At 39.7% G+C, this 19,698-nt stretch overlaps 2 protein-coding genes across 8 annotated transcripts in view; both read left to right on the forward strand.

Moving 5' to 3' along the window:
• Nucleotides 1-1,149, forward strand: part of LOC135170449 (sialin-like) — a 203,962-nt gene extending 202,813 nt beyond the window's left edge. For all 6 annotated transcript variants that reach the window (XM_064136274.1, XM_064136273.1, XM_064136278.1 and 3 more), the window contains one exon: nucleotides 71-1,149. In XM_064136274.1, the coding sequence (XP_063992344.1) occupies nucleotides 71-256 (186 nt within the window). In that variant the 3' untranslated portion in view covers nucleotides 257-1,149. The remainder of the gene's footprint in view (nucleotides 1-70) is intronic.
• Nucleotides 1,150-1,301: 152 nt separating this feature from the next.
• Nucleotides 1,302-16,567, forward strand: LOC135170490 (uncharacterized). 2 transcript variants are annotated; one of them, XM_064136343.1, is made up of 3 exons: nucleotides 1,302-4,712; nucleotides 6,080-6,194; nucleotides 15,782-16,567. In XM_064136343.1, exons 1-3 carry the CDS (start codon nucleotides 4,516-4,518, stop codon nucleotides 15,788-15,790), a joined length of 321 nt encoding a protein of 106 aa, XP_063992413.1. In that variant the 5' UTR covers nucleotides 1,302-4,515; the 3' UTR covers nucleotides 15,791-16,567. The 2 variants fall into 2 exon arrangements, with proteins under 2 accessions (XP_063992413.1, XP_063992411.1); XM_064136341.1 differs by lacking the exon at nucleotides 15,782-16,567 and adding an exon at nucleotides 9,372-13,702.
• The last annotated feature ends 3,131 nt before the right edge of the window (nucleotides 16,568-19,698 follow it).

A 19,698-nucleotide genomic window follows, 5' to 3' on the forward strand; every position in this document is an offset into this window, starting at 1 on the left:
ATTCTCCCTATATATTTTCCCTCGTCTTTTTCAACCAATCGATGATCGATTTTCGTTTTTATGTTGACAGCACTCCTTTGAAAGCTGGAGATATGTCTTCTGGCTGAGTATCATCTGTCAACTGGCAGCATTTGTTATTTTCACCCTTTTCGGTTCCGCAAAAATTCAGGAGTGGAACTATCCGAAGGGCTCGGCCGAGAGAAATGCCGTGCGAAATGGGGACCAAAGGGACGGGGCTGAGTCAAGAATGATCTGATGATTTCCATCGACCTGAACAGATAACTGTAAACTCTGAAAATCCTTATCCAAAAATTACTCAATCAATAATCATAGATAAGCTAAATATTGCTAGTGAAGTTACGACACGATACAACAGACCACCCGAACTTGCTAATTAACAATCTGGGAGTTCACATTTTGTCGCTTCCAATTAGTCCTGTCTGTTGACCGCAGTGTTACTGTCCTTTCACCCATTCGTGAAAAGGGATCAGGAATCTCTTGTGAGGGAGTCAAACATCGTTTACAAAGTTTGAAATATCACATTTGTGGTCTATTTACAGACTCACGAAAATCAATGGCCAATTCGTTGTCGACTAATTATCTTCCTGAGAATGTACTCCTGATTATTTTCCCCAAAATCCATGACTTTTGATGTCAAAGTTAACAGCGAGATGAATCTTAATACTTTTAGAATATTTGTTTTGTCCTCAAACTTTACTAAAATCTGTGCATCACTTGTATTGCCATGACCTTCACTAATTCATGAGGGGACCCATTAGTTATGGACAACCGTAGGTAGTTGTATCATGAATAATGCCCTCGTGCGCCATTTTAACCCCTTTAAGAGCAGGTGACCTTGTGGATGAATGTGGATGAGTATCAACCTGCTGCTTTTGGAATTCATTCGATGATCCATCGCCATTTCGTTACTTTCGCCCGTGGGAAAGCACCTGCTGCCTCAGATCTCAGTTCTCATCCACTTTGTGCTACTACTTTCGCTTTCGATTCGACCGAATTTTTTTATGTTCCCCCATTTCCAAACTGAACATCTTCTTCTCGAGGTGATACTAAACCCTAAAAAAAATCAAAATATCCCCAACTTTTACTCGAATTGCAATTTAAACGCACAAAATAAATTCATTAATTTCATTCTCCTCAGTCTCTTTATATTTATTTTACGACAGTCCTTAACACAAACAAATAAATCCTTAATTCATTCTGAATGAATTTTTTAACGTGGCTTTTCCAGAATAAGAGACGTGAGAAATTGTTAAATCCTCTGAATAACGTCGTACATAACACAAGTCGAGTTTTCTCAGTTTAACCGATTCAGTTATAGTCTGTTACCTTATATATGTCAAGTCATACTAGCACACTCCAGCATAAGAGACATTGCAAGAGCACCCGCCAGACCGCACCCGTTATTACTGGCGATAAATCGCCACATTTAATAAGAGACCGTACGCGGAAAGGGCTTCTGCTGGTGAGACTATTTCTACGAAAGGGGTCATCACTATCTCCGGAAAATCGAACAGATGGATCTGCTTAAAGTTGCTGATTCATATTTCCATTAAATGAAAGTGGAAATTTTTTTCTTTTATTTTTACCGAAAAAAACCACTGAATTTTTTTCTCACTTTTTTATTCATTTATTCGCTGATATATTTAATGTGTTTTGTAACTCGGTATGTATTTACATAAGGTATGTCTTTATATAAAAATAACGGATTTTCAATTCTCAAAATTCGATAATTTGAAAACACCGCACCTTCTACTTTAGTAATATGGATTTTCCGTTTGGAATAGAGTGATTTCACTTTGTGATATAGGTCAGCAGTGCTGAAGAGGTAAATGCAGGGGTGTTAGAGGGGGTGAGTGCGACCGGACGTTTTTTACTCCGGGTGTTGAGCCCTCTTGTGCACACTGGCACGCTTCATTCCCACCCGAGTGCAGAGGTACAACTTAAAGCGAGACTAAAGCCACCCTGATGTCACGTATTTGCACTTATTGCCACGCAAGTGCGTTATTCCACGTGGAATAAGCGGTATATCATCTGGTCACGCTCGTACAGGCGCAGGTAGGCGGGAAAAATGACCCAAAATTGCCGGTTATCTTAGCCGGGTTATTATGAGCCAGTTGAACAGTCTAGTCAAGTCCTGGGACTATAAAAATAAGTGGAAAATTGTTCTCGTGCTGCCTATAGCAGATTTACACTCCATTTGAAGAAAATATTCAAAGGAAATTTTTAAAAGTGCCGCCAATTTTGTGGAACTTTTTCATTATGTTAATTAATCGAGTGAGAAAGCCTGGGAATCGATCAGTTTAGCAGTCTTTCTACTTTGCCGACTAGTCGATAGCAAAGAAAATTTGCAAAAGTTGGGGATAGTTTATATTATCACATATTTATTTACATGAGAGGACGTCGTTTGTCAATGATAAGTGGCACAAAGTCGTTCAGTCGCCATTTTCCTCCGAGATATTTTATTTTATTTACTGAATGAAACCCGAACGACAGATTGCGCATGCATAATTCAGGGGATCTCAAACAAATAACAAAGTTTTTGCATATTTAATGAGAATGGTACACACACCTCGAGGATTTTTGAATGTGACATTTGTAAGTGACATTTTCATTGGAGAAACTCAATGAAGTTTCAAATTGTACGTTCATGTCGATCGATGTGTGGAAGGCAAACAAAATTGTTTAACGATCGCAACGTGCGAAAAAATGTTGACGGTTCCATTCGATTTTGGGGATCATTTCGAGGACGAGTTTTGTTGAGTCGTGGGGTAGAGGAATTCTCATTTCAGGGAGATTTTTCCTCGTGCGTTTCTTTTGAACCTTCAGGTCCAGAGTTTTAATTTTCGTAATGAAATTTTATACATGGCTCATCAAAAATACCTCTCCACTTTCCGTAGTGACGTGTAATTGCAGTTGAGTGACTTTTCCCTCGGCCGTGTAATTATACGTCGACCCCCGTGTGCAGTAGCAGAGAATATGTAGCACTATTATTCACTACTAATACACGTGAATGTAATTGAGTTATGAAATGCGTCAATTGAATGCAGTGTCATTGAAGTGTGTTAACATGCATCTCGTCTTCCTTATAATTATATAACTTTCTCAGTTATAATGCGAATATACTAAACATTTAATCATAAATAAAATTTTCAAGAGAAAAAAATCCTGGAATTGATAAAATCGTTGGTTTCCCAGAGGTTTTTACTCTTTTCTTTATCGATCATTTTCATAAGTTCATTTAAAAATCATTTATTAAAAAATAATTTAAACTAAATTGAAATCAACGTCATCATGTTCGAGATTAATCATCACGAACGACCTTGAACCTGAATCCTATTCGACACATTTCATCCCCCCTCCCACACGTAGATTGTTTGCAAGCTAATTACCCTACTTTGCAGATAATTGAAGTCTGTCTAGTGGAGAGACAATTCATTGCTCATGATAACGATTCATTCAGTGGATGAAGTACTGCAATACAGCGACTGTTAGACTAGATTTGGGATTAAAGTTTCGGGGACAAATTGGGGGGTACATTGGTACACGAAGTAGGGGTAGGTGGGTAGGAGTCAGTGCGGAAATTCGTCGACCGCGACGCCAGCTGTCGGTGGTACACATACTTTATCAGATCCTGTGAATTCGTGGGAGGGAATCAAGTGTGAAACGCAGGACTCCAGGATGTGATTTATGCCATCGCAATTTCAGGGTATATAAATTCAACGGAAATGATTTTGGGTGAAAAATTCAGTGAGTAATGTTTATTTTATTTATGGGGGGTTGTTTCGTTATTTCGTTCGGCGTTTTGAAGAGATTCAGGGTTATTTTTCATCGCTTCATTTCATTATCCGTTTTTTATGTCAACAGGTTGAAAAATTAATGATTAATCCGCGAAATCCCAGCGTAAATCTCTCCAGCTTTTTAAATATTTTTCCCACGATTCTACTGTCTATTGTTAATACGATAAATAAAACACAAACGTTTACAACAAATTTCGCACACTTCAAAGTGGATAATGGCCGCAAGATGACACCACTGGATTTGGTCTCTGGCGTCCTCAGGGCCTTTAACCCCCTACTACGGCCCTGATGTTGTTTTTAAAAATTCTAATGTTCTGTTTTATCGATGGGTGATTGAATTTGAGGATTAAATTTCGTTAAAATACTTCACGATGAACCGTATTTGTTATACCCTCTCATCTGGCTCTGCCCCATTGACTGAATATTTTTATTAAAAATTGCAGGTGACAATGAGACTTGTACTCGCACTCATCTCGAAATTCCTCCCCCCGTAAGTATCGTACGGCCCTCTTGAGTCGTTCACCTATTGTACCTGCGTCATTCCGTGGTAATCGCAGGAGTGCATACCACGGGCTGAAGGGATGAGGAAGATAGAATGGGAATTCATAGAAAACAGACCCCACTTGACGCACGATTCCAACCCTCTCTACACTCAGAATATAAAGGGTTGTGCTAACGTGCCCTAGCACGATCCCCCATGGATCTCCACAGCGATTTGTCAAAAACATTCCACCCTGGAATTTATGCTGCTTTTCCGGGCGTGCAACCAACCCCCACTGACTCGCGCCCTCTCCACGTGCCTTTCACTCTTTCCAGGTTTCTCTCTACCTACTGTAAATATACGCCAACACACGCAAGACTCAGGGAATGCCACTCATTGGGAGAGGTGAACGTGTAAGTTGAGAATTTTTATATAATAAATCAAATCAAAATTTTAATTTAATCGCGAAAAGTTAGACCGACGGTTTATCTCGGAGGGACTGATACTGATTGACCTAAAGATCATGACATACTTTCAACAAATTAATTTATTTATAATTTTGCGAATTTTCGTCGGATTTTTTGGAGCTGACGTTCTTTGCCCTTTCGAATCGATTTAAAAATAATCTAATGATAGAAAAAATCTGGAAAAAATCTGGAGAGCCCTTTTGAAGTACATTAATCATTAAAAAAATCGCAAGTCGTTCCGGAATGTCCCTCATGCATTTCTTGGAATTTTTTCCCCCACAGAAATGACGATAACGAGCGAGAAATAAAATTCCCTTTTGATAATTCACATCGCGATTGACGGGCGAACAACAGTGAATATCTAGGCCACTGTAATCATCTCGAGAGTTATCTCTGTATTGCTGCATATTAATACCTCCCCTTCACCCTCTCTCTTTATCACCGTCACGCAGAGTGGAAGAAACCCTTACAAGAAAAAACATCATCAATAAATATTCACCTCTGGGTGTGCGCTCCGATTTTCCTACTTCTCTTCCTACGCTTCTGTAATTCACCAAAGTAGAAAAAAAAAGTATATCAAACTCCATCGGGCGCTTGGAAATTTATTGCTAATTAGTTTTTCCCTACCGGTGAGAAGAGGTGGAGAGGAAAAACTGGAGCAGAGACGTGACGAGTGCAGAATATCGTTATTTTTTTCCTCTTCCCAGAGAAAGGGAATATTTAAGATCATATTTCTTCTAGAATGGAGAATAATTTTATCTGGAGAAGAAAAAAAGATTGGGTTGCAAACGCGGCGGCTCAGATGCCCTTATTAAATTCAGTTATTCGTGAACAAATGAATTTACACTGACATAAACACATGGGCTCTCTGGATAAATACTGCACTGAAAAAAAATCACATCTCAATTATTTATTATGTACATATAAAATATTATAATGCCTACATAATATAACTTTTCAGGGATTATTCTAAAGAGCTTTTTCGTCACCGAAAAAGCTCGTTGAAATAATCTTCAGAAGACTCCCCCGATTTTCTATGAATATTCTAAAGAAATATTTTTTTACTGCAATTCTGAGCCGAATGAACTTTCAACTTTTGCCCCGAAAAAATTTTCTTCGCGTACTAAACTGCAATATTACAGTGATTTAACCTGCACTAAAAATTCCCCTTGGATCCAATGCACCCCCTCAGCCTCACTGTCCATTAGGGTCGTGAGAAGGTAGAAACACACATCTCCGCAAGTCCATCAGAGTGTTCAATTATTCCGCAAAGTTTTCTTATCCCATTTCAAGTCGTTCTCTCTCTTTTAAAGCACCAGAGTCGAGTCAGGGGATAATCCCCCGGTTTCCCCTGGCATTTTCAAGTCCATGCAGACAGTCAAGGGGTGCTCAACCACTTCATACTGGGATGTTATACGGGTCAAGATGGTATGTACCGTTTTTTAATTAATTAACTCTTTTTCTAAGTAGTCCCTGATCTCCTCAGCCTCCCACCCTCCCCTCAGCCCCACCCCATCGCGTACCCTCGTAAATAAAATGCGAAAGGGACAGGATATAATTGCAGAGAAACTCCTTGGGATTTAGAAAAGTGTGCGAGAAATGGGTCACTCGTCTTTTGAAAAAAAAAATTATATATTTTGTTTCTGGTGTCTCGTTCTATGAGTGGATTCGTACTCTGAGGGTTCAGTGGAAAATTCTGGAGTGGGAATATTTATTTTAAATGTATTACCACTCATGGAAAATGTAACTCAATAATAATTTTTTTTCTATGAAAAAATGACTCGATTGTCAAAAAAAATCTCGAGATTAATTCCGTGCGCTTGAAAAAATGGAAATTACTTCCACGGATGTGCGTTGCCCTCTCAAGAGAAATATTCTCATATTCGCATGAAAGGATTCTCTACCCAAGAATTTTTTCATAAATTTCTTTGGTCCAGATGTGAATTTAATTATGTTTCGCGGCTCGAAAAAAAATGAGAAAAAAAAAATGATAAAACAGAGAAGCAGAGAGAATAATTTTATGTATTTCGGATACTCCACTTTCATATGAAGAGCTTTAGTCAAAGGATGTACCACTCTCCTTGAATCAGAAAGTAGGTCAAGCTCCGGTATAACGTGGCATCTACTAATTAATTAGGAAGTCTTGACGTTATACTGAAGAGCATTTCGTTGGTCGTCTGAATACATCACACTTGACGTTGAATTACCTGGTGTATGAATTTCTCTAATGAAATATCTTAGTTTATCCTTAAAAATATATCATCTACCGAATGTATACAACAAATTTTTAAAAAGCTGCGGCCATTGAAAAATTTCCGTGTCAATTAAAAATTGCATCAGATTTTTTGAAAAGTAAACGTTTATATTGTCACCATCCCCTTCAAAATTATACAGAATTTCATAATAATAATACCAAAATAAACATTTGCTTTTATCTATTTTTTAATAAAAAATTTCTCTCCGCTGGAGATCAAAACAAACAAAAATCAACTCGTGAGAATCAATTTCTATTTTTATTTAACGTGTGCAGCACTTGTTTATATAGATTTTGAATCCTTCACCATCAGTAGAAAAAATTTGACAATTTTTTTCACCTCGTTTTCAATTTTTAATTAACGACCGGTTAATTGCTGAACCGGAGGTTCTCCAGCGAATCTGCAAGCACGAGAGATGCCACACACACACACGACTTCCTCACCCGACGTACAACTCCAGTTATGCGTAAACGCGGGGAATGCCTGTGATCTAAAGCCTAATGAGCAATTAGTAACGGAGACCCTTGGCCGTATGACGCAAACGAACGTGGTCGCCACATGCCTCTCACTAAACCACGGCATCCGGCTTTTCCCTGCCATCAAAGATTTAGTGGCCCTTTCTTCCCTCCATCTCCCATTCTACATCTTTTCCTCCACCTCTTCCCTATCTTTCTCTCAAAAAATCGATTGCCTCATTCTATCAGAAATTAATTGATTAAAAAATTAAATTAAAAATATTTGGAATTCAGTACCTCAGCGCCACGTCGACATACACCACTTTTGATTACAGAATATCTCGGAATCTACGCAAGATACCGAAATTTTTATCATAACTTTTTTTGTGTGATTTATTATTAAAAATTTGTGTCCTTATCTTTTTAATAATTAATCAAATAATTTTAATATTCATCTAATAACCTCATAACAATAATAAAAGACCAAGAACATAGCTAATGATGACGCTACGATTTTCCTGGCCCCGACAGAACTGTCTCGCGTCAAAAAAATTCATTAATTAACTTAAACTCCATTCACCCCCCGTAAAAATATTATTCTCAATTTTAATATCCTGAATAACCCTCTAGTATCGAGAGAAAGTCCTGCATCCGATGTATAAACACACACACATCATAAAACTATACAAAAACTTTTAACCACCAGTAGTAAATTACGTTTGGGTCAGACAAACGACATAATTCTCATTTTAGATGACTGCACTATCGTCCGCAGGGCCATTTTCAACCCTGCGAATTTCTTGGCACTGGCACCTATACTACACCCACCCCAACCCCCTCCCCCTGCCCCATATTCCCCTGATAACTAGTTATCATCTTCACCAGTTGCAAATGCCTATACATTCATCCAGCGTTTGTTCAATTTTGTTCAGTTAACAATTTTGAAAAGCAACATTCTCATTCATTCCAAAAGTGATAGTAGAATTGCTGCACGATGCTGCACAGTGAATGAAAAACAGGGAGGAGGAAGTTGGATTGGTGCTCGTTCATTTATCCCCCCGTTCGTTAATCGGATTCACTGAATAACGCCCCAGTGAAACTATCTGGCTAACGTAAAATTCACAGCAGTGAGGAGGAGGGGAGGGGGTGGGGGGGTGGATGGGGCTAAAGATAATTCGGTCACGCGGGATTATTCGAAACGGTGGAATCAAGAACAGTTCTGATGCATAATAATTACTGTCTACGTAGCTGACTTTTTTTATTCGCGAGCCGACCGACTATATTTTTCACTCTGGATGAAAGTTGGAAACTTTTTAATTACCTTCACTTAAATCCAATCAAACTTTTTGGCCGTATTGAGCATCATGAGGAGGGGGAACATATCGGATTTTAGAAGTGGCACGAAAATATAATTGACGGTATATCACTGGTGAATTGAATAAACTTTTTGATTTCGGAAATTGAGTGAGAAGATCACGTGGACGAGAAAATTATAATTTTGCTAATGATATTCGTATTGGATAAACAAATATTCGGAATCTTTATTGGAAAATCCGCTGTAAATTCTTGTCAGAAGAATATTTAACGGGGAAAATTATATTTTTCTCGGAGCGGGGGATATTTGGGGGTTTTTAGTGTTGGAATGGGGGCAGTTGGTGATTAGAATGATTTGAGGGATTTCAATTTAGTAAAATGAAGTAAAATAACAAAGTACAATTGATCTGTGATGTTTTCTCACTCGTCTTGTTGTCCATATAAATTTACGCATGAGCAACGTATCGTGTCGGCGTATGATGAAGGCAGAAGGGGAGAAAATAACTGTTTGAAGTTGGCTGATTAAACGTCCAACGTACTGAGATTCGGTTGGGATAGACTCTTCTCGTTTTCGTTCCCAGCGTTTACAGGGAGCGACGCGGTGACCCCTGCACCTGACACAGAGAATGAGGAAAAGGGGGATGCTATGCGAGGGTGAAATTCAACGTGAGCTGATGCGAGAAAGAGAACAAAACTTTTGTGGATGGCACAGCAAGGAGGGCTAAAGGATGGGCTAATTGGATGTCGGAGGCGCAATCTTGTGGTCTCCATTTGTCATTCAGTGGGTGAAGGAGGAGATGCAGAGGCAATCGTATCTCACACTCGTCTCCGCTCGGCTGATTTTTTTTTCCCCATCTACTCACATTTTTTACCCCCAGCCAATCATAACCGAATGACTGTTCTCTCGTGTGAATTTCACTTCTGACGACTGTCGAGTCTTTATTTATTGTACGCTCTCATTGACACTGGGGACATTTCACCTTTAATTTCAAACTTTTGGGGTTATTTTGGTGGTTAATGATCCACTAGTCCGGAGGGTTGATCTCTCTATCATCCCATTTGAATAATTAATTAACAAATCGATAAAAAAAATTGTCATCAACTGTAAAATTTAAATTTTGAGAGTTTACATGACAATTGGACGAATAAAAATATATTTTGTTGCTAGAAAAACGTTTAAACGATATTTTGAAATATCTGAGATTCTAATTATCATTTTAAGACAACCCCATACGAATATATTAATTTATATTAATTTTTACTGTCAAAATCTCTTGCGAAAAGTGGAAAACACCTTAAGAACGCAGACTAATTTTTTTTTTTCACATTCTCACAAACCCCCGCCAATAAAAATTCATCATTACGTCCAATCATCCCATCCAATTATCTCCAAATCACAACGAAAGCTGGAATTTCATCAATTATTTACCGAATAAAGCACCCGAAGCATTAGTACAATGGTGAATTCAAAGACCCTCAGTTTATCCGGGTAAAAAAGTTCCTGAAAAAGTTGGAAATTGGAATAAGTTTCGGGGCAATACAATGGACATATCTAGATGAATAGGGAGGGGTGGAGGGGAGGGGATAGCAGGGAATGAAGTGGATAAAAGTCACTAACGAGTAACAAAGGTCGGCATGAAGACGGCGTACAGACGGAAAGGGGGACAAGAGCAGGCCGGTGGAGGACTACATATTGGTCCGTCCTCTCCCCCTCCTTCTCCTCTTCCACCTATTCCACTCTTTTCCTCATCCACAGACGAAAACTCAAACTCCAGTGGCAATACCATCCGAGCCAGCAACCAGCCAGTTGTACCTTCGAGGGTGCCTTTGTTCCCTGTCGAAACTGTTCGGACAGTTCCGGATGCAATGCCATACCCTTCCGATCCTGTGTCCCCGGATCGGTAAACTATTCAACTCATCTCTCTCGTCGTCCTCGGGTTTTAATATTTTTTTTACCCTACGTTACCCTCGGTAGGTGAATTCTAAAGGTTCAACCCTCATTACAGTGGTCATTGCTAGTCTTGGCAATGAGGGAAAATTACGATGGGGGGAGGGGAGAATTAAAAAATGGAATGTTTCATTTTAGTTGAAGTTTCTGGACATTTTGGGTTTTATTGGGGTGTCTTCATTTTATTCTATTGGATGGTGGAGATTATTTTGTCTTTGGAAAGGGCGGATGCAAAAATAGATCGAAATAAAGAGGGTTTTACGGTTTTGGAACAGTAAAAAAATTATAATGAGAAATTTACTGATGGGTTTTAATGGAGTAATTGAAACCGATCTCTCTGTTAAATCTGTCAATTAATAAAACAATTAAGAAATTGAATTCGTAATTATTGGAATACCAATAAATTTAAGATCAAATCAAGTTGGGGAACACGATATCGAACGGTAGAATCCTCGCGAAACTTTCGCGCAATTTTTATTGAACTATTGACAAACTATGTACACCCCAAGTAACAATATATAAACTATAAACATGTAAACAGTGCCCCATCGCATCAAAAATAACGAACAATTAAGTGACAATCACCAAATTATCATATATTCATCTCCCTAATTGATTTCGAAAATTTGATTAAATCCCAGATCATTTGAATAACGAATGGAGGTCTGGTTGAAATTATGTAACGCATTTGTATATGAACCAATAAGAGCTTCGTTTCACGTGCAATATAATCATGATGAACGAAAGCCGAGTTTTCGCTCGGTTAGTTTGGTCAGATAATTGGATTATTCTGGCAGTTGAATCGATTCATCGGCCAGGACTTTATTAAATATCTATATCTTTGACTATAACATCGACCGGTGATTAATTACACTGCAGAAAGAACTGTAAAAAACATCCGGAAATTGGCAGGTGATGAAAAATTTCCCCCATAAATCAGCAAAAAATTTTTTCGCCAACAATTTCAAGTTCCATTCAGTCCCCCACCCCCCGACTCACTGAATTTCTCCATCAGGCACCTGAAATGACACAAATATTCACCGAGAATGGGGGTAGAAGTCCGTGATATTGAGCAACTCGCAGGGAAAAATCATTTTCACGAATGAAAGTTATAAAAAAATATAAAAAAAGACCTGAAAATCGCCGAACGTGATTCCATCTGTGACCGTGCACTAGAATCTAACCCCTTTCGCATTTATTGGACTGTTCTCGCCCCATTTCCGTTCTCTTTACTCTTGAGCACCTGGGGGTAGAAAATAGGTGGCCCATTACAGCAGCAAATTCCATCGATTTTTCCCGGTTTATTTGTCCCCGACTCCCGCCCCTCGACCATAAAAATCGATAATTAGGAGTCACTCATTGACACTAAATTGTTCGTCCCATCAACTTATGATATTTTTCAATTTCCAACCACCCCGAGTGCCTCCAGCATCCCCCCTGCGCCCCTATCTCTCTCCTTCACCCCCAATAAACTGAAAGCAAGAAAAAAACGAAGAAGAAACACGGAAGGGTCTAGAGGTCACGTAGGTTGTTTATCCGCGGGGGCAGTCATTCCTGTGTTCCTTGAATTAACCTTCACGGCATCCAACTGTTATTCCGTGGACCATAAAACCAAAATAATGGACCTCTCCCAGGCACTTTAACTCGAGGATCACGAAATCGAGGGGTGCGTGCGTTGATTTTTAGGAGCGTAAAAACATCGAAACAAATATCGATTCATCCTGCCCTCTATCACCGACAAACTTTTTTGATAAGTCAGACGAGATAAAAAAATGAGGGACTGAGATAAAAAAAAAAATGGATGAAGAGAGGAAGATGTTGGGGTCTTGAGACAGATAGACAGATGAGTTGTACGTGAAATGCCACGATTTCATCCCCCTTCGTGCGCTGTACAGACGTTGAAAGGGTGAACGAACTCACATAATGGCGGTGACCGTTATATAATAAAAAAAATGTTATAGTACACCTTAGGCGCGGCTATGGCGACTGGTAATGGCTCCTTATGATTTAGCGAGAGTGTTTTCTTACTTTTGTACGAAAAGTGGTGGCCGCGTAATCGTTTGTCAAGTTAGCCGAGGGGGTGTTCGTTGAAAAACGAGAGAAGAGTGAAAATATTAGTCCAGTTGCCTGCCCACAGCAGAGAAAACATCAGGATCGTGATGGTGAAATGGGGGTTGGGCCCAATGGGTACAACTCGGGGGATGCGCAGTTTTCTACCCCGACGGAGAAGACCAAACGTCCCATAATTCACCATCATTGGTATTAAAGCCCATTGCCCAGGGATGAAGAGTAACGACGGGTCTCTCGTACAAACGCACGGACATATCGCGGAGGAAACTTGGGGTGGGTTTTGTGGAGTCTTCGGGGGGTTCTTGGGCACGTGATGACTTTCGGAATAATTTTGGGCATCTTCGGGGGCTTGGGGATGATTGGGGTTAATGTTGGAGTGGGGTAAGTTCGTGCGAATGATTTCCAAAGACTATAAATAATTCGAAGAGACTCAGAATTATAGATACAAAATTAAATTGGTAATAAAAATCGATTAAAAAAATCGATTCTCCAATTTTCAACATCGATAACTCGAGAATTCCACCCCTTTCGATTTATTAATATGAATACAGAGACATGTTTTCGTTTTCCCTCACAGAATCTAAGACGTCAATCCTCGAATGTTTTTCCAGTCGTCAGATGACGTCATTTTTGTCGTGTCAGGCCCAAAAAAAAATTCCTCTCCGCGTGTGTCCTCTGATTCTCGCAATGTCGGTTTTGCACGGGAGTCAGCCAACATTTTAGCATTTCATACGTCAGGAATTCTGGCTTCTCGGTCATGCTTAATAGTGTTTTAACACGATTTCCTGATAATCATGATTCGTGCTTACTCTTTCACATTCAGCCAGTTACGTTCGATACTTTCGAAGCCAAACCACCGAGAATCGTCACGCAATGCTCCACCTCATCACGCAAACCAGGATGCCACAGATTCAGCATTATAATCCGTAAACGGAAATCCAAGTGCTGTTGCAATCAATTAAATGAACGATTGTACAGGGAAGGGTTCGATTAATTTGTCGTGATATATTTTTTTCGTCTTGTCAACTTCGTCGTTATGCAGCACTCCATACCTCGAGTTTCACCACTCGTTCTAACGATCCAATGACTGAGAGGACCGTCTATTCCTTTTGAGAAATCCACTTGCTTGCGGCCGCCTCCTTCAGCAGTTCACTGGGAATATGTCCGTGTTATGTCTCTAACAGTACACAGCTGTATAGTAACGTCAGAGACAGAGCCAGACGGTCTATTATATTGACTTCAGTGGGATAAGGGTCTACTACAGTCCTCTGTACTATCTGACCCAGCATCAGCAAATATTTATTAACATCGATAAAAAAGTTTATGGCTTGCAGTGACAGTCGCGAATTTCAGGGAAATATTTCGGAGGAATTAGGAAATTGTTCTCGTTGTTCGCATTATTCTACTCTTTTTTTATAATTCATGAACTGATGTCTGACCCAGTCAATGACCACCATGTATCCGATTAATTAGGTTAATGGATTCAATTTATGGCTTGCAGTGACAGTCGCGAATTTCAGAGAAATATTTGGGAGAAATTAGGAAATAATTCTCGTCGTTCGTATTGTTTTACTCATTTTTTAACGATTCATAAACTTCAATTTCATGAACTGATGTCTGACCCAGTCCAAAGCCCCCATTTATCCGATTAATTTGAAAAATGCAGACGTCAGATTTCATCGGAGGGGGCCACCAACGATTTGCTCATCCGGAAATATAAACTGTAAATGTTCAAGGAGAGTCAGTAGAATCCTCAAACGATCCCCTCGGGTAGACATTGATTGCTCCCATTGGGATGTAACTCCCTGGTTGTGTTAGTTTTATGTAGGTTAAGATGTTGGGCATTGGTACGAGAGGGGGTGAGATGTTGCACTTCGTTTTCAGGTCACTCTCAGTGGCACTAAACCCTGATTACTTCGGGAGTAGTACTTCATGTCACGTTGTCAATTACATCAACATTTTGTGCCCCGGAAGAGGGAAAAAAATTCAATAAAAATTTTCAATGATTTTTTTTGTACCTTCAATTCCTCATTTTTACGGCCGCCAGGGGTTGTAGGGAGTCAGAGAAAATTGTTTTAAATTCCAAGCTGGTGGTGTGATAAAATGGATGAACAATGCTGCCAACGGTTGGTGAACGTTCAAATGTAAAACAAAGATGGTACCCGATAGGATGCATTTCCGTCAGCCGGAGAAACGGCCCGTAAAAACACCGTAAAAACCACCACTACTGGCAATGGGGGGATGGTGGATCTTACCACTAGTGGTTATACGATTTTTCTCAGCTGTAAATAACGCATGTTGGTGCATATATCGTCAACGAAAAGGCTTGAAGAATAGGTGAACACCGGAATGGGGACAATTGGAGTAGAATGCTGGAGAAAAAAGAAATATAAAAAAGACGGGAAATGTGAGGATGTAGGGGGTAGGGGGTGAGTTCGTGTGCAAGCAGACATGTTTCATCTTCGAAGTGGGTAAACGGGAAACACTCACGATAGAGAGAATGAAAGGGATGGTAAACCGGGGCTCACGAGCCGTTCATACAAGACGAGTCGGTTGTGTATCTTGGAACAGATACCCGAGCTTAGTGCTTTCTCAGATTTCAGTGAGAGTGAAATCATTCGGAAGAGCATTTATTTGTTGAGGGTAAAATGCAATTGTTTTTGTTATTGTTGAGAAATTTGAGGGATTAGGGGATAGGGTGGAGGAAGAGACAAATTAGTTCAGGGAAGGATTTGGGTTTTTTTAGGGGTGAAAATATGATTTGGGGAGTAGTTATGAAAGGGAGGTATTTTAATTGTTATAGCTTTTATTTAATTTTTTTTGGGGGAAATAATGGAGAATTATTTGGAAGCAGTTGCGATGGTGGTGAATTTATCCAACAATTTACCCCCGAAAAAAAATTTCAGTTCATCATCTCACGATGAACATAAAAATTCATAAGTGTAATTAAATTTATTAATTTCTCTTCGCCAGAATAAATAACTTCGGAGAATGTCTTGCATCCCTCAAGAGTACGACTGCTTCGTATATGATAATACAATGTTATGAGAGAAAGCAGAATGAAAATTGAACTGAAATAAAATTTGATTTGATCAGTAAGTGAAATACCCAGGGGCTGGACCATAGAGATCGAATGGACTCTAATTAAAATTTATCGAGTAGCAGCCCACCTTGCGCATCGGTCTTGGGGCTATCAATTACTCTTAATTCGAGGGTCGTTGCCGGCAGGCCAAAAAGAGTGATTCAACTTTTTGTAAGTGAACAGGAGCGAGTGAGAAAGAGCGATATGGAATTTTGCAGTATGTGAGGCAATGGGGATGAGAGAGGATATGAACATTACCCGCAGGAATCGCTCCTGAAAGTTGGTGGGTGTGAGGCTCCCTACTGGAGCTAGGGTGCTTTGTCAATTTGGGACATTGATGGAGATATGTGGACCATAAAGAGGAAAAAAATTCCCTCCTTCGTCTTCGACTTTTCGTTTTATCACATGAATTTCAGATTCGACAATTTTTTTCTAATACTCATCAACTTTTATGGCTCTTCATACAGACGAAAATATATTTATAAATGCAGATATAATTGTAAATGGACTTTCAATTGAATTATAAAACTCATCTGGGAGAAAAAAATTGAATAAAGTCACCCCCTCGATCCCAGAATTTTTCTGTAATTATTTCTCTTATCTGGTCATTTTTCTCCGCGTACACAGTACCATTTCATTTTAAGTTCATGAACATTAAGTACACCCCTCCCCCTCCCGACCCCCTAAAATAATAATTTTTCCAGTAATTTCTCTCGCTGCAGTTTCGGTGATTGTAAATTACCCTTAACTGATGAAATACCTCCGTTATTGGGAGTGAAGTTGGGCGGAATGGAACCACCGGAAAACTGAGGATTTTCATGTGACCTCAGAATGAAACCCCTGAAACACCCAAACACCCCGGAACTTTATCAACTTTGATCAACGGCCTGAGGAGCTCTGATGCTGCTGAGACGGACGTTGGTTGCCAGACCTGCAGTTAGGTTTCAGGTATTTGCAACTTGCCAGCCAGTTTTCATGTAAATCTGCCATCACTGGGTCTAATAACATTTTGAGGGTGAAAGTTTACGGTGCACTCAACGGCAAAAGACTACTAAAAATAAATATTACCGAATAATTTTCTCCAAAATATAATTTGAATCCGGCTGAATATTTACGACTTGAAAAATTCTACTCGACTCTTTGTGTTTTTCGACTTCGATGAAAATCCCGATTCGCGTGTAAACCCGTACGATAACATTTAACCAGCAGTAGGATAAAAGAGACACTGAGATGAAAGAGGAGCTGGATGGAAATATGACTCCTCGTGAGCCGAGTGTCACGCACGAGTGAACGCGTAAGACAGGATGTCACGGGCTCTTTCGACGGCGCGTCACGTACACGTGCAACTCCTCCAACGAAAAGAGATGCCCACCAGCTCCTCTCAGTCTCCACACTGTCCAAGGATTTATATCTGGCACTTTCTCTCACTCCTCATTGTTTTTTCTGACCCATCATTTTGATACAAGAGTGGACTCTCAGTCTCTCCGTGAAAATTAAGAGAATAAATAAACGCCACCTGCGACAAAAGTCATCCTGAGAGGTAAATGTTAATGAAAAAAAAACCCCTTTTTCACTCCTAAAATTAGATTAAAAAATTCTATTCCGACATTCCTTATATTTTACCACAAATAAATGTTATTACTAATTTACGAACGTTTGTGTCTGTTCATCGCGATTGTCACTGTTACGATGATAGATCGATCTCGTTTTTCGACGATAACGATTGGTATAAATCGCCATTTTTTCATTCCCCTTTTTGGCAACTCATCGTGACCCATTGTTAAGCGACGAGCTTTGCATAATAATGAGGGGCCTCAACAATACTAACAAGTGGACGGGCGATCGTGTGTTGAGTTCGGATCGCATTTCGTTGTATTTTTTTTCCCCTTTTTTCACTCGCAATTCTCTCTCTTCGGTCTCCCTTCTTTCTGCACTGACCCTCCGTCATCTCTGTGGACGGCAATGTACGCATCTCTTTCATTCTTTTCCATTTTTTTTTGTCATGACATTTTTTTTTTTATTTATTTTTGTGTGACAGCCGAGTGGACGAAACAGAACAATCGCGTCATCTGGTGTGACCGCGAAATGTACACGCTTGGAGAGACAGGTGGTGCACAGAGTGGCCCAGTGGATGCTGTGGCTTTTCAGGAGTTATTCTTTTTGTCAAGTGCCTCCCCGGAACTACCGACTTCGGTGAGTGAACAGTAGTTTGAATTTTTTCGTTGTTCTCGATTTATTGAATTGTTAATTCAGTGAAGAAGTGGCGAAGGAAGACGTTGTCTTACCTCGGTCGATCTTTGAGCGATATCTCAGAATCTAAGAGAGATAGCGTAATCTTTGCTGATACACTTATTATAGAACTCGGTTCGCTCTACAAAAAAGGTTCAGACAAAAATTTTTCTATCTCTCCCACATTTCGAGATATCCATCAAAAACTGATCGAAAGTCGCACGTGAGTTATTTGTCTTTGCAGCTTCGGTACCGATTTACGAGCTTTGCATGCGCGATTTGTGATTGTGAGCGTCAATTAAATTTTTTTGTTGTACTCACAAGTTTCCTCGAACTACCGGACTGATAAAGGTCTTCGGCCGAATGTTGCTACATACCTGCTGAGGCCGCCGAGCGTCTGGAAAAGATAAAAGAAGACATTGATTTCAAATCCACAAATTAACTCGTAATATCGATAAAATTCATTTACTAATTATGTTCCAATTTTATTCTATCGGATAATTCAGGGCTCACTCGTCAGGTACATCGATCTCCAACAATGAATGTGTTGAATCGATCGGGAAAACCGGAAAACCTTAGAATCTCCCGTAAAATTGATAAATTCTGCTGAACCAATTTGAATAGCGGACAATAATACCTACAACACTCAATCCATATTTTTCCTTTGATCGGTTTAACGACCGAATCACTTGGATGTATCGAGTGGATTTTTTTTCATCCCTCTCGAAGTATGAGGCTGAAACCATTATCCTAATTGGTCGACAAACAGTTCTCGATATACCAACGAGTGCGCCTCCATTTTCTGGATCTGTTTCTCATCCCTTCTTCTCTCGGTTTCCTCTGATCGTTTGTGAGAAGAGTTTCTTCTCTCGAGCGTACATAAAACAAGACTGGAAAATAGAGAAAAGCGCAGGCAGAGGTTCAACGAGATGTTTTCCTCATTTATTTTCCCCCCGATGTTAATTCAAAGGGGAGATACTCGCGAATAAATCATTTCAAAACGCAAATGCCCGATAAATAATTTTGCTCCAATCGAACGAATGATCGATTCAATAATACGATACGATACGACTGATGTTCCGAATATTATTTCTCATATAATTAACGATTTTGCCAATATTTGCAGCAGCCAACAATGGATTTCCCATCAAATCGTCAATTAATATCAATTAATTATCGTCAATCGTTGGAATATCCGGCGATTTTTACCCGAAAAATTTGTCACTATTGAATTGTTCTTTTAATAGATAACAGAAAATTTGCGGTAAAGTATTGATAAGACTTCTGATGTTACCTGAACAAAGAGTGAAAAAAATCTGGAACGAGAAGCACAAAAAAAACACTAGTGCGCAGTACTTTTATCTCTTCGTGTGACAGTAGGTACAGACCTGCGGAGGCGGCCAGAGTTTTTGCTACTGCGATGTAACAGTTAAAATTGCACGTTGCACGACACCATCCCGGGTACTGGATTTATCTTCCTCATTCACTTTTGCCCCCCTCTACCCTCCAGCCAACGGGATATGTGCTGTTTCGCTTTGTAATTAGAATTTTTTTCCTCGTAGCTCCAGCAGACTCACAC

This window comes from Diachasmimorpha longicaudata, chromosome 17 (assembly GCF_034640455.1).
Source record: "Diachasmimorpha longicaudata isolate KC_UGA_2023 chromosome 17, iyDiaLong2, whole genome shotgun sequence".
NCBI classification, from domain to species: Eukaryota; Metazoa; Arthropoda; class Insecta; order Hymenoptera; family Braconidae; genus Diachasmimorpha; species Diachasmimorpha longicaudata.

Coding starts and splice junctions, on each gene's coding strand:
- LOC135170490 (XM_064136341.1), top strand. CDS start 4,516: ATGGATCTCCACAGCGATTTGTCAAAAACATTCCACCCTGGAATTTAT. Junction 4,713..6,079: donor TCATTGGGAGAGGTGAACGT/GTAAGTTGAGAA, acceptor TCTCTTTTAAAG/CACCAGAGTCGAGTCAGGGG. Junction 6,195..9,371: donor ATGTTATACGGGTCAAGATG/GTATGTACCGTT, acceptor TTTCGTTCCCAG/CGTTTACAGGGAGCGACGCG.